The following is a 15594-nucleotide window of genomic DNA, read 5'->3' as shown; positions in this document are numbered from 1 at the left end:
AACTCAATCAACAACTCAAACCAAGACATACATTAGGTTTTTTGCCCCACCAACTTGGAAAAGTGTCCATAGCAGTCTGGTGTACCTACCTACCTACCTACCTACAGAAGAAACATCAAAATATTGTCATTTAAAATTATAAATTGCCATGCCATTCAAAGATTCTATGTAATAAGGAAGGATACCTAGTGATGGACAGGTGGATCATGATATTGAGGTTCAATGGGTAGAATTGGAGCAGAAGTTTCATTTAATGGGTGCAAAATAACCCAGTAGTTGACTCGCCCCTTAACCCAAATCACCACCTTTCACCTAAAAGTTGTCATTTTAATTTTGGCCATATTCCAGCTAAGTCATCAGGCCATCTACCCCATGTAAAGCCCCTGTCTGTCTCTTATGTGAGTTATGCGGAGCTCTTCTGAAATGAACCCTAAACATAATGAACCTAGCTAGGTTTCATGCCACACTGACACCATATCAATATGAAAGTGTTGAAAATGTACTACAAATTTGACAACTTCATTAGGTATGCTTTATGAAGACAGCAGGAAAGCAGGTAGGTACCTACTTACCTGCCTAGATGTGTCACTGGCTACCAACATTACCAACGAAGGTAGATAGGTTATATGTGAAGAATTCAAAACATTTTATTGCAATACAATTTGAAACTGTTAGGACTGGGGGATAGGGATGAGGATTAAAAATATATTTAAAAGGAAATGGAGAGGACAGGGACTCTGGAACCACAGGATAAGTTAAGGACAAAGGAAGTAGGAACAATTGGAAAATTAAAACGCGAAAACGGCACGGTGCGACTGCGAAAAAACAAAGAAAACGTTTTGCCAACAAGTATGCTAAGCTTTTATAAATGCTTATTCTACGTCTTTGATTTTTTGGTAAGATGACGTCAATGATAATCATGTAGTATGGTAGATTATCATAAAATAAATCGGTTGTAAAACACCAATTTCGTTTTAATTATTATTTCATTTGAAATAAAACCAAATATTCGGTAAAATATTTTAGGGAAAATGAAATATATTAAATATGTTATGCTTAGGCTCTCAGGAGAAAAGGATCAACAAACGTTCTGCTGTAAATTAAACAATGCAGCAAATTTAGCGAGACGAAAACGGCGCCTTTGTTTCAGTTATTTTTGTAGGGGTTTCAGATAATTATAGAGTTCAGTGGGTTGCAAGGCTATATAGTGGGTTGTTTCTGAGGAGATGTGGAGATGTGAATTATTAATTAATCACACTTTATTAGTATATAGGGCCTTGCACTTTATCATCTGGATTAAAAAACGTTTCCTGCTGAGTGCAGAAAGGTAGGTAGGTGCATCGCCAGGTTCTATCACCAGGGTTGGAGCAGTTATTGCAGTTTAAAGTCAAAGTTGGCTGTTCATGTTTAGGCCCTGTTCTTTATTTGGCCATCTACCCCATATTGCAGTTGTGATGACAAGCAGTTTTCAGTGTAGTTTTGTGATCTTTGATGTCATCAATTGGTGTCATTATTTTTCGTCAACTAAAACTTATTTGAGCTTTCCATTCAATCGACTCAATCATACGAGTCACTCTAATTTTCGGGAATCAAATCAGTCAGCCAGTCGCTAAAGTCAAACGAGTCAGTCAACCAGTCATCTCGAAAAGTCAATCGACTCAATCCAATCAACTCAAAATACGCGTTGAATCAAATCAATCAATTCAATCGACTTGATTGGTATACAACCCTGTTCGAAAGAGCGTCAAAAATAATGAGGAAATCACTTCGGTCAATTTTTTGGTCAGGTCAAAGGTCAGGTCACCAGAGGTCATTGAAGGCAAAATTTCGCCGATTTCCAGGTCGAAGGTCGACAATTTCCAAGAAGCCAACGCATAACTCGGGAACCAATAGAGCTACAGCGCCGCGGAAAAGCGCATTCGATAGCCCTATTAACGCCCTTTCTGGAAATTCTCTCAGATTTGACCTAACGTCAACGGTTTTGCCTGCAGGGGGCAAAAACTGCAAAAATAGCCGATTTTTTCGGAAACAGTTTTTCTGCAATAACTTTTGACCCAAGCCTTGTACGAGCTTACTTGTACCGGCATCGTGTTCCTCTCGTCAAGACGCATCGAATGAACTATAACTTGACCTTGAAAGGTCAACTTGAAAATTTGACCTCAGGTCAAGGTCATGACCTGACCGGAAAGGGTCATGTTGCATATCAGTCGATCCGTATCGTCGAGCTGAACACATCTAAGGCGTTTTCATCGCTCTAGCATGCCTCTATCAAAAGTTATTTGCGAAAAACTGTTAGATACCATTCGTGACCTAAGATGACCTCAGGGCATAAACAGGGGTCACGGACACCATTTTTATGTTCAGTGTGTCTAAACCACTTGTAATTCAGTGTTTGGGAGTGTTTATAATGTCTTTCGTCCAAAAGAGGCGCATTTCAATTTTCTCCCATTGACTTATAATGGGGAGGTCGCAAAATTGACCTGACCTTAGGTCATCGATATCAAAATTCTGAGATATACATTTTGTACATGCTATTGCTCTTAGCAATCGCTGAAAGTTTCAAAGCGATCGGTCACTCGGTGTAGCTATGACAGACATTGAAACTTTTTATGAGGTGAGGTCACTTCAAGTGACCTGGTGACCTGACCTTGAATGACCTTGGTCTGAAATTTTCACAACATGTGTAGAATTGATGTATGATAAGGTGTACCAAAAACGGCGGCGCTCCGCGCCGCCGTTTTTGAGATATTCGCGAAAAACCACCAGGGGGGGTGTTCAAACACCCCCCCCAGCAGGGCGCGGGATAAAGCACACAAAAAACGCGTCCATGCACTATTTGTTCCGTGTTTTTCTCTTTGTCTCTATCAATATACAAAGAAACTACTACATTTCCTGAGCTATCAAAGGACCAAACAGGAATTTATTAGGTATCCGCTATTCCGTCGTGAAAACGGCTGGTATGAACTACCAGTATAACGCCTTTTGGGGCGACTAACGGAGCGAGCGAGAGGGTAGGTCTTGCACGTGCGAAATTGCGAGGGGGTACCTCAAACTGACTTGTGCACGGCACCCTACTAACCGGTCTCTAGCGACGTGCCAAATTTGGGCACAATCGGCCCAGCCGTTCTTGAGATCTGGAAGCGGCACCCTGCACGTGCGCACGTGCAAAATGGGTCCCAACTGACTTGTGCATGGCACCCTACTAACCGGTCCCTAACTGTGTACCAAATTTGAGCGCAATTGGTCGAGCCGTTCTCGAGATCTGGAAACGACCCCTGCACGTGCGCACGTGCAGCAGCACCCCAACTCTGGCACATGGATATGCAGTGCCTAGTGGGTGCCTACCTACATGCCAACTTTCAGCGCAATCGGTCAAGTAGTTACCGAGATATTGCAACAATTACAAAACGGACACCTCTTCGTTTTGCACGTGGCACGTGCATAAGGGGTCACCCACATGCATCAGGAATAGTCCAATACTTGGTAGAAGGTATGAAGCTACCCTACAAAAATTACCGCGTGTAAATCGGTCAAGTGGTTGCTGAGATATAAGCCTCGCAAAAGCGTGACCACGGCCGGCCGGCCGGCCGGCCGGCCGCTCATACTCAGAAATTTCCGTTAAAGGGACTATCCCACCTTTAACCCTCGCCCGTAAACGGTGTTTTGCCACCTTCGCCCATGCAGGGGGGGTTGGTGCGACCCCCCCTGGCGTTTGAAAACGGAGCGTCGTAGAGCTTAGCGGAAAAGACCAACGGATTGCTCTCAACGAGATTTTGCGATTGGTGGTATATTTTTTGGTCCTAGGTCAACATTTGACCTACTTATGACCGGTCAAAGGTCAAATTTTCGGAAAAATCTAACTTTTTCAGATTTCGGCGCCGATTGCGGCAAAACGATAATAGATATCGACTTGAAACCTTCACTATCGTGATCCTTAATCAATTCTCTATCGTTTGGTTATATTTCGATGTCATAACTCTACAAATGATGCGTTGGGAGCATCGGAAGTCTGCAAGGTCATTTGTGCATTGGGTCACGTCAGGCGTGTGACGTCACTGACCTGACCCTGACCCAAAATGAACTACAAGAAACAGCCGACGATGCCTAAAATGGATAGCAAATTCGAATTCAGAGCATCAAAATACCCCGAAAAGGCATACAAGTGCAAGAAGTCATTACAGGTCAACCGAGGTCACTGACCTTACCTTGACCTTTAGTGACCTTCAAAATGTCAACGGACATTGTGCCAATGTCAAATCAGCCAGCTGTGATTCTAAAACAATCCATCAGTGTGTCAGGTCAGTCGGCATTTATACCAATGTGAAGCAATCTCCGATTTAGCGTAAATCTGGCCGGAGGTTGTTCCCTTTATGACGTCATAACTCCGTGACCTGACATGACCTTGACAATTTTTTTTACCAAAAGTTGCGCAAAGAATGCCCCAAAGGGTGCTGAAAATTTGAGCAGGCTATCTGAAACGGTTCGGCGTGTAGCTAAGAAAAACCTCAGGGGGGGTTGCACCAACCCCCCCCCTACATGGGCGAGGATTAACATGGGGTTTGAGTTGAGATAGCCAAGTTTGCGGCGAGGTTCAGAAACCACTATCTATCTAGGTTGCAACCCCCGCGGCCTCTTGGTGTTGAAGAAATTCGTTCCCTTCATTTGAAAATGGGCCTTGTACAAGGCCCTATCTTCAACATGGAGCGACCGTTAGTGTGACGTCACCTCGTTTAGTCATTCTGATTTAAATGGGTTTGTTCGTTGAAAAATCGCTTAAAACTTGGTCTGAACTTTGTTGTGGTGCCTACAGAGTAAAAAGAATCAGCTTTATGACAGTAATGTGGTCTGGGGAAGGAGGTAATTTTGGGCTGTGACGTCACATATTTGAAAGTTTGTGTTTGGAATATGGGAAGCCTAAGATGTTTAATGAAAAATAAATGCCAGAACCGTGTTCCTGGTCATCCAATCTATAAAGTCGGGCGCAAGTTAACTGGTTTTAACAACATTTTAGAAGGTGGGATAGTCCCTTTAATCTAGGGAAAGACTACGCTCGCTTCGCTCGCTCCGTAATCATATCCCTCGCCCTGGCAGGGCATTTTTCATATAACGGCCTGGCAGGGGGGGGGGGTCGATGTGACCCCCCTCGTAATTGGCTCCTATGGCACCTAGAATCACCAAATTTGATAGGTAGGTGGGCCCCGTGGAGTTCTCGCCCCTGTGCAAGTTTGGTTGCTCTAGGTCAATTTTTAGGGGGGTTTTGGGGGTATAAATGTAAAAATTTCGCTAAAAACAGGTCAAAAAGTTTTCGCTTATAACTTTTGATCTAATTAAGATAGGGCAAAACGAAAAGCACCAGTGAACTCAGCACGTCAAGGTGTGTCGAATGATATACTTTTTTGCTTGCTTAAGTGTACTTTAATTTTTTATTTTTAGGTAAACTTTAATTAATTAATTAAGTTCAAGTTAACTAAATTGCATCACATCGCATATCATAAGTCGTTATGTGCCAAGTTATTGGCAAAAACCTCATTTGACCTTAGTTGACCTCATTTGACATGACCCATGGATAAGTACACAAAACAAAGAAGCAACAAGTGACCTGTTAAAACCCGCGCCGGGCCGGGGGTGTTTGAACACCCCCCTTGCGGTTTTTCGCAGATATCTCAAAAACGGCCGCGCGGAGCGCCGCCGTTTTTGGCACACCTGTTTGTGCATCTTTTCCGCACAAGTTGTAAAAATGTCAAACCCAGGTCATCTTAGGTCAGGTCACCAGGTCACGCCAAGTGACCTCAACTCAGAAAAAAAATAAGAATGCTCGTCATAGCTACACCGACTGAACGATTGCCTTGAAACTTTCAGCGATTGATAAGAGCAACACTATCTATAAAATGTTTATCTCGGAATTTTGATATGGAAGACCTAAGGTCAGGTCAATTTTGCGGCCTCTCCATTATAAGTCAATGGGAGAAAATTGAAAAGCGTCTGTTTTGCATGAACGTTATTCTAGACACTCTCAAACATCGATATGTAGGTAAAATTGACACACTGAGCCGGAAAATGGCAACTGTGACCCCTCGTTATGTCCCCGAGGTCACCTCAGGTCACGAACAGCATCTAACAGTTTTTTCGCTAATAACTCTTGATAGAGGCGTGCTAGAGCGCTGAAAACGCCTTAGATGTGTTCGGCTCGACGTTGCGGATCGAATGATATGCAACATGACCTTTTCCGGTCAGGTCATGACCTTGACCTGAGGTCAAATTTTTAAGTTGACCTTTCAACGTCAAATTATAGTTCATTCGACGCGTCTCGACGAGAGGAACACGATGCTGGCAAAAGTAATGTGATGGCGCTTATGAGTCAAAGGTTATTGCCGAAAAAACGTTTTCGTAAAAACGGCTATTTTTGGAGTTTTTGCCCTCTGGAGGCTAAACCGTTGACCTGAGGTCAAATCTGAGAGCATTGGTCAGAAAGGTCTGCAAAAGGGCTATCGAATGCGCTTTTCTGCGGCGCTGTAGCTCTATCGGTTCCCGAGATAGCCATTGGCAGTTTCCAAAAGGTTGAAATAGTCAACATTTTACCTTTGGTGACCTCTGGTGACCTGACCTTTAACCTGACCTAAAAAATGACCGAAGTGTTTTCGTCCTTATTTTGGACGTTCTTTCGATTGCAGCTTACCCCGGCACCGCCTGGGCTATTTCCGTACCCACGACAGCCTGGGGGGGGGGGTCGGATCCGACCCCCCCCCCCCTGTTATCTCGAGAACCAATGGTCGTATCGAGCCCCGCGAGGCGGCGTTCGAAAGGTCTCCACGAGACCTTCCCAAAGCACTCTTAAGATTTTAAGATTAACCCTCGCATGTGTGCGGCGTTTGCCAGCTTCTAATGTGTAGGGGGGGGGGTCGGTTGGACCCCCCCCCTTGCCGTTTGGCCCCTGATCGAGCTAGAGCTTCGCGGAAAAAACGAGCGTGTTGCCCGTGACGAGAAGAAGCCGATGATACCCAATTTTAAGGTCCTAGGTCATTGGGTGACCTTCCAGGTCAGGTCAATGACCCAAAGTCGGGAAAATCGGGACCTGTTAGAAAGTCGTAAAGTGTGGCTGCTAAGGGGTTTTTCGGGGTGCTGATCACGAATATCGTGTTAGTTTTGATCACAGATGATGTCTTTAAGCATTTAGACCAGGTCGGGTCAGGTCAGGTCAGGTCAACCAGTAGGCATCGTGACGGATATTCGTAGTACGTGTCAACCGCCTCTGACAGCTTCGTAACATGTTACGAAGGCACCAAAACTGCTTCGTAAATGTTCAAATGGTTGCTAAATTCGAATTCAGCTCCAAAAACTAGCCTAGAAACATGTATAGCTCGAAAAAGTGAGCCGAGGTCACCCGAGGTCACCAAAGGTCAATGACCTGACCTGACCTTCAGGTGACCTTGACACCCACCCTAATGCATGGAAGCAACATCAAATCACATGTTTGAACGTTTGAAACCACGAAAAGCTTGCAAACGCGCGGCTAATGCGAGCCGACATACGCAGAATCGCGATTCCGGCCAAACATGGTCTCAGAAAAGAGGTCACAGGTCAAAGGTCACTTGGGTCAGGGTCATGAAATTTTCAGGGTAGGTGTAAAATTGATCAATGTGAGGGTACTGAAAGTTTCGTCGCGATCGGCCGCTTTTTACGCGAGTTATTCGCGAAAAACCATGGGGGGGGGGTCCATCCGACCCCCCCCCTACACATGCGAGGGTTAAGGTCAACTTTCGGGTCAAGGTCAGGTCAAAGGTCAAATTCAGGGGTTTTGCATGATTAGGCTTACGGACAGCAGAATCGATAGCTGCTGCTCGAAACTCACCAAAAATGACCTCAAAGGCCTAGTGAAGGTACCATGTGCGTATAGGGGTCATACTAAGTACGGGTCAAGGTCAGGTCAGGTCACGAAAGGTCACGGTTTTCACTTTCTGCTACATAGGCGTGCGACACATGTTTTATGCCTTATTTTTCACGCCGAATCCGATGGTAATGGCTATATATGACCGCAAGTCACTGTACTGGTGATAAGTGTGCATTGAAAGCATAAAAATCGTTTATACCATACATAACTAAACGAGGGCTGAGAAAAAAGGTCAATTTTTCAACTTTTTATATTTGACATAAAAATGCACTTTTCTAGACGAGCTTTGTCCCAGGAATCTAGTGGTGCCATTTGTTTTCACATGCGATGTTCAGAAGTGCCTCTAATTCTCGAAAATGCTTATGACGTCACCATGCACTATGCATGTTGGAGCTATTGTTTTGCAAATTGGGGGTCAAAAATCAAGATAGAAAGTTGAAATTTTGGGCACCTAATGTTCTAATAGAGCTCTACAACATATATTCCTGTTTTTTGGAAATTCCCAAAATTTTGGATTTAATTAGCTGTTTTCCGAAAAATATAGTTTTTTGAATTTTTAGGGGTGAAAAACGCATTTTATGGAAAATCCGAGATAGCCATTTTGAAGAACTCGTCGAGGTGCGTCTTTTCATGTCCCTAATTAGCAATTTGCTTTAAACCCTGATTTTTGGCGATTTTTTAAACATTTACCACTTTTTGACTAAAAACGCCATGTAGTAACATCACTAAAATCGATATATCTCAAAAAAAATTTGGATTTTTTTTCTTAAAAGTTGCACAGGAGACGTCAAATTGATGGGGAGAAGGTATGCCAAGTTTCAAGTAGATAGCGAAAGTGGTTCATGAGTTATTCAAGAAAAACGGAGGGGGGGGGGGGTCGGATCCGACCCCCCCCCCAGGCGGTCGCGGGTTACCGCGTGTCGCTACGTGGCCCAGGAGCCGAGTTAGAAGGGGGGTGTTCAGACACCCCCGCGGCCCGGCGCGGAATCTCAGAGCACCGGCCCGGCACGGGTTAACCCGGCAGTTGCTGGGGTATTTCGCCACCCACCGTTTGCTGGCGGGGGGGGGGGGGCGTTAAACGCCCCCAGCCGATAACTCGAGAACCAATAGGCGCAGCGAAACGCACGAGGCGGCAAACGAAAGAACGCGACGAGACGCTTCAGATGAGTACTTAAAAGTTGAATTTTGAGGTCACAGGTTGGGTCAAGGTCAGGTCAAACACCTGAAATCGGGCTTCCAGTAGCATGGACTTCAGGACTTCGCAATGGGCGCCTGTCGTCATAAACTCTGTCAAAACGGTGCAAAATCCATCATATAAGGCCTACAAGAGTGTCAGCTCCATGTAGGGGTCAGTCAAGCATAGGTCAGGGTCAAGGTCAGGTCAACCCGGTAGGCACATATCCTCGAAAATCAAAACTGATATTCGCAGCCTGTGACACATGTTTTATGGGTAATTTGGGGCGTAGAACACGATGGTGACATTCAATTTGTCATATGTGTACAAGTATGGCTCAAAAAGTTCAATTTAAGAAATGCATGTATCATGGTCGTGAAGTAGTCACGAGAAATTGCCAAGATTCAGTTGAAGATTTTGGAAAATGTGGAACGATAATTAATAATCGAAGATAGCCATTTGATTGTTCATGGTATTGGCAGTCTAATGGCGTTTACGGCATGTCTGTATCTCTATTTTGTGATTTTATATGATTTTTTGAACATATGCCGTTTTTGGTCAAAAACTCAGAAATCATGACGTCACTAAAACCTCGATATCTCAAAAATTTTCCGACCAATTTTGTTGAAACTTTGTCACAATAAACTTAAATCAATTTCCTACAGGTACCTAAAATTTGGCGCGCCTGCGGCGCGCCGTTTTTATGCTATGGTCCGGCAAAAAAGTGGGGGCGTTTAACGCCCCCCCCCAGCAACTCGCGGGTTAAGTTCTGTGGTTTCAAAACACAAAAGTGATAGAACGAAGCGGATATCTCCAGTATTTTCCGAATTTAGTATTTTCCCGTAGGCTGAACCCGCGCCCCGTAGGGCTACCAGCGGACCCTACCACCCATAGGGGGGGGGGGGCGTTTCGCCCCCCCCTAAGATCTCGGAAATTTACCGGCCGATTTTCAAAATTCATACGGCGTTCGATAGCCCCACTAGGGAACTACCTTGTGACCAAATTTCATTGACCTAGGTCAAACCGATGACGTCACAGGTCAGGTCAAAGGTCGGATTTTCACCGTTCACAGGCATTTCAAGAAATGTGTTGTGAAATCGAGTAAATTGGTAAGTTATTGAAAACCATCGATTGTACATTGTTAGTCAAACACGCTATATGAGGTCACTGATACCAGGTCAGGTCACAGGTCAGGTCAAAGAGGTCAGGTTACTTGTGGTCACAATATGAAAGTGTCGTGTGATACATGTTTTATGATCCATTTTTCATGACAAATGCGATTATGCGGGTCAGGAAGCCTTTGGGGCCAGCTTAGGTCACATTTTGGTGAAGGTCAGGTCAAGGTCAGGTCAAATTAGGTCAAATTTCAAAGTTGATATTTTTGCATAACATGGGTATCGATTCGATGCAGCTCGTCACGGGGAGTCCAATGGTGGTCTTTGTTTTGCCCTACGTAGTCTAGAATTGCGAAAAATTGAGTGTGAAAATTTGACGTCACCATTTTTGAACAGTTTTTTTTCGCCATAACTTGGCCAAAAACGAGATATCGATCTGAAATCTGGTATGTAGATAGTAGACGGTAGGTACTATCACATACATCCCGTTTTTTCGAAACTCAAAAACTTTTTTGAGTTTTTAGCTAATATATCCAAAAAATTGCTTTTTTTGAGTTTTGGGGGTCAAAACTCAAAAATTTCAAAAATCCGAGATCGCAGTTTTCTAGCCCTGACAATTCTACACCTTCTATGTATTGATCATTTTTCTGTATCTTCAAAGCTGTAGGTCTGACAGCTCTTCTGGCGAAGGTCTTTTTTCGGTCGAAAATGGCAGAACATGACGTCATTCTGACGTCATTTGTGGCTAACCTATCATAGCCTCTGGAAAATTTTTGGTCACAATGTGTAAAATTGATGCCCGGAGGGGTCCTGCAAGTTTGGTGACGATATCTCATGCCGTTTAGGAGATTTCGACGGAAAAGGACAAGGGGAGCCGTTTCGCCCCCCCCCCCCTACGGGGCGCGGGTTAACATTACGACGTAATGACCTCTAACTGACCTCAGGTCAGTGACATAAAAACCCGAACCATATGTTATACAACTAGGTGAACTTAGCACATCCTGAAAGTTTGAAGGAAATCAGTCCAAAGCTGTGAGTTGGACAGTTGCAAAAAGAAAATCGAAATTTAACCATGTCCTTATACCGTTTTTTTCTGACCTGGTGACCTGACCCAAGGTCACCTGGACCTGAAACTTTAAGGTCATATGTAAAAAGGTTGCCGCATATACTGTGCGAAATTTGGCGGCGCTGCACGCCGCCGTTTTTACGCTATCTTCGGAAAACCTTAAAGGGGTTGCATTGACCCCCCTGCCAGGGCGAGGGATATGTATACCGGTTTTCTCGAAATTCAAAGAAGCTTTTTGGCTTTTTTGGCCATTATATAAAAAATGTTTTTTTAATTTTAGGGGGTTAAAATCAAAAGAAATTTAAAATTCGAGAAAGCAGTTTTGTACTACCTACCGTTCATCCTACACATTTTATGTCCTGATCATTTTTATGTATTTTCAATGCTGTAGGGCTGACAGCTCTTCCCGCGAAACGGTTTTTGGTGTCGAAAATCATTTGCGGCCAGCCTATCATAGCCCCTGGAAAAAAAAAATCTGATCACTATGTGTACCTAAAATTGATGCCCGGAGAGGTCCTGAAAGATTGGTGACGATATCAGAAGACGTTTGGTAGATATTTACGGGCCGTTTCGCCCCCCCCCCCCCCTTACGGGGCGCGGGTTAAGATGATGTCGCTAACTTTATAAAGCTCTGTCGCTTTTCGTCACCAAGCGTGAAAGGTAACGGTAGAATATCTTACCTGGATGAACCTGCTTCTCTTCTCATCGTCCCAAAAGGTCGGATGTTTGGCGACGTATTTGCTCGATGGCCTTTCTTGTGGTTTTAGCTTTATCATTTCTTCGATCAGCTTCTTTGCTGAACCATCTTTGACCTTGTCCAGGCTGAAAAAGGTTATAATGATTAGTGTTCTATCCCACGCCCATGCATGCGTAGGATGCAGGGATGAAAAAATGTCTCAGACTATCACCGACGGAAGGTCCAACTGACTCAGGCCAATTATTTGACATTTGTGTATAGCCAAATGACTTTCAGGAATCGCTTGAGACCTCAATATAAGCACATAATGAAAACAAATCATATTTTTTACAGTCACATAAATCTAATTCAGTGATTGGAATCAATAGCCATTAACCCCATATCAGGCGGGGGGCGGGGCCTTTAATCCGGCAGGCGGTGGGCCTCCCGGCAACCTTCCGCGCGGCATGGGGGGGGGCATTTTTTGCCTCCCCCGTATCTCCGAAACTACTGGACGGATCCGAAAAATTCAAACGGCGTTCGATAGTCCTGTCAAATTTATCGAGACAAATCAAAAAGCATTGACCTCGGGGTCACCGATGACGTCACAGGTCAGGTCAAATATACAATTTTTGACCGTTTACGGGTCTTCTAGCCCTCGCCCGCACATGGGGGGGGGGGGTGGTTGCCACCCCCCCCAGGTAGTCTTTCTGCTCTGCACTCAACATTGTTAGAGCTAGAAGGCTGATTTTTCGTATAGCTGCTCCTCTATCCTTTCTTGATGTCCACTGAAAATGTCAAGTTTCTGTGATTTTTGGTTTCGGAGATATGACCTTGTTTTTCAGGTCATGTCATGACCCAAATGGCCAATTCTCAACATCTTGCGTTTGCCATGGGCCTTATGAGCTTTTGACACCCTGATTTCGGCCTTTTTTGCCAGTCTTACCTCCCACCTATCATGGAACATGTTGTTCGACGATGTACAGGGGTCAAGGTCAGGGTCAAGGTCAACCTAGGTCATCTAAGATAATTGCGTTTTAGGCAAGCTGAATTTACTTTTTTTGAAGTTTTTTTGACTGCATTTTTGGTAAAAGCTTCTCAGATCATGATTTCATGTAATATGGACCCAAAAACAATCGGTGCACACATCAGTATACACACAGACACACACAGACATACAAACACATATAATTGACCTTGACCTAACTTGACCTGAGATGACCTCAGCAGCAAAATTCTGGTCGGGTAGTGTGACAAAGAGGTTCTAGCTGGCTTGGCACCAGAAAACAGCATCGTCATCGGTATTTGATAAGCAGCACACTTGATATCCAACGGTGACCCAAAACAGCAACATTTTTTAGTTTGACCTGACCTGGAAGGTCAATGACTGACCTAAGAAGGTAAAACTGGGTATCATTGGATTCGTCTCTTCCCAAAGAATCTTTTTGGTCTTTACTGCTAAGCTCTATCTCCAACAGGAACGAAATGGCGCGGGGGGGTGGCAACCACCCCCCCATGTGCGTTCTAGGATGGGAAAATGGCATGTGCGGGCGAGGGCTAAGGAATGCGCTACAACATCGAGGAAAACGCATTTTGTCGAGAACGTTAGGCGGCACGGGCGGACATCGATAGCAGCGCCTCTATCGGTCACTAGGGAAAGCTGGGCTGAAGGCGACGAAATACCGGCTGAGTTGTCACACGTTGAATTGGTTTATAGACATCCGTCTTGTGAAAAAGTTAACTTTTGCCTTCATTATTTCTACAGGCAATTTTAGAAGTGTCTTCACATAGATTACAAAACTGTTTAGATTATTGTATTCACTTCAAGCCTTCCCTATTGTTCTTGACGATGATGCGGGAACTATTTCTAATTAGTGTTTCTAGCTTAGTAAAAGAACATATTGTGCAAACGATGAAAAAAGCATAAGTGGAAGATATTAAATGCAATTTTCTCTAACAATTAATGATAAATTATCTACACATCAAGCAAAAGGTGCACGCTAACTGACTGATAATTTAAAGTTCTTGGGGCCATTTGTTTTCTTCTTTTCTTACGTCGCCCCAATGGCCGCGAATATACTTGTGATAACGCCTATCGATCAGCGATAGAGCGTAAGTTGTCTAATACATATGTTGCTATTGGAGGTCACTGATAATGCCAGGTCAGGTCACATGTCAGGTCACCAAAATTCAGCACATGAAACCAACTTTACTATGGTTGTGCGATGTATGTTTTATGACAATTTTTTTTTTTTCATTTCCAACTCAATGGTGTTGGTTATAAGACCATCAGGTACGTTTTAGATCACTTCCTGGTGGGGGTCAGGTCAATGTCAGGTAAAAAAGGTCAAATTTCAAAGTTGATAGTTTTGCATAAAAAGGGTATCGATTCGATGCAGCTCGTCACGGGGAGTCTAATGGTGGTCTTTGTTTTGCGCTACGTGGTCTAGAATTGCTAACAATTGAGTTTGAAAATTTGACATCATCAATTTTGATTACTTCTTTCGCTATAACTTGGCCAAAAAAAGAGGTATCCATCTAAAATTTGGTATGTGAGTAAAAGTCGATAGGGGCTATTGTAGCACGCTACATCTTGACCATCTAACGTAGTATCTTTTCGGCACGGCCGGCCCGGTGACGCGCAGCGGAGCAGAGCGCTGCCGCACGCTTCCCTCCCTTGTCATTATTCCCTCCCTCCTCCCACCAGTCCCCTGGTCCGCCCTCCCCAATCATTTCTCACTGTCCGCACAGAATGGGCCGCCATTAAACTCCAATTAAGACAAGCACCTCTGAAGACAGTCACATCAGGATGAGTCATTGGTAGTCATTACAAAGCAGCTGAAGCTACAAGCAAACGTCGGCACACTGTGAGACCACGCGCAGGCTTAAAGCACGTAGCACATTGGGTCTCACGTAGCCATGGTAGCACAACAGTGCGTCATCCTGCAACGGAATCTGCTGAACTTAGCAAACAGCCTCCGAAACAGACGTAGTTCAGGACGTCTCCACCGCGGACAGAAAGCGCTGTTGTCCGAAACAGACGTAGTTCAGGACGTCCCCACCGCGGACAGAAAGCGCTGTTCTACTGACCCTCCCAACCAAGATGACGTCAGTGGGCGGAGCAAGAGTGACGTCACAAGGGGCGTTGCCGGCAGACGAAACGGAAGGAAACAAAAGTTTGAATAAAATGAAATTGAAGACCCAAAATTAAAACTCGAAAATCACCAACCTTTCGGGGATTGGTTTATGCCAGCGACTACTAAGATGATAAAGCACTCAACACGAAGACCATTCGACGGCCAAAAATTGCAGACACAGAGGAGCAAGGTGACTAAACAGGACAGAGGGCGCCATCTTACGGGCCCACCCACAAGAGGAAGGCAGAGGAAGATGACGGCGCAAGGGCGTGGCAGTCACCCCCCCCCCCCCCCAACTATAAAAGGGTGCGCCACCCAACCAGAGACACAGTCACAGTCGAGCAACCGGGAGTCACAGTCCACAGCTGGAGCCGGAGACACCACCTGGAGGCCGCCGTCGGTCCGGGGTCACCCGCGAGAAGCCTCTTCAGTTCGACCGACCAGAGCCGGAGGACAACCGCCGACGCTTGTGACCACACTGAGAAGCGGAAGCGCAGAGGAACTCCAGAATGTGAGTGTTGTTGAAAAGTCTGCTCAA

The 15594-nt window shown here is 44.8% G+C and overlaps 1 protein-coding gene across 1 annotated transcript in view; it reads right to left on the bottom strand.

Annotated features, from left to right (window-relative positions):
• LOC122364885 (serine/threonine-protein kinase/endoribonuclease IRE1-like) overlaps window positions 1-14840 on the bottom strand; it is an 81810-nt gene extending 66970 nt beyond the window's left edge. The window contains exons 1-2 of the mRNA XM_043335690.1: window positions 14833-14840; window positions 11924-12065 (exon numbers count right to left, since the gene is read on the bottom strand). Coding sequence (XP_043191625.1) covers window positions 11924-12065; window positions 14833-14840 — 150 coding nt within the window. The remainder of the gene's footprint in view (window positions 1-11923; window positions 12066-14832) is intronic.
• Between the last annotated feature and the right edge of the window lie 754 nt (window positions 14841-15594).

Source organism: Amphibalanus amphitrite, unplaced genomic scaffold (genome assembly GCF_019059575.1).
Source record: "Amphibalanus amphitrite isolate SeventyFive unplaced genomic scaffold, NRLGWU_Aamphi_draft 000705F_arrow, whole genome shotgun sequence".
Lineage (NCBI taxonomy): Eukaryota > Metazoa > Arthropoda > Thecostraca > Balanomorpha > Balanidae > Amphibalanus > Amphibalanus amphitrite.
Note: the sequence above shows the minus strand (reverse complement) of the source record. Positions and strands in the feature narration are given on the sequence as shown.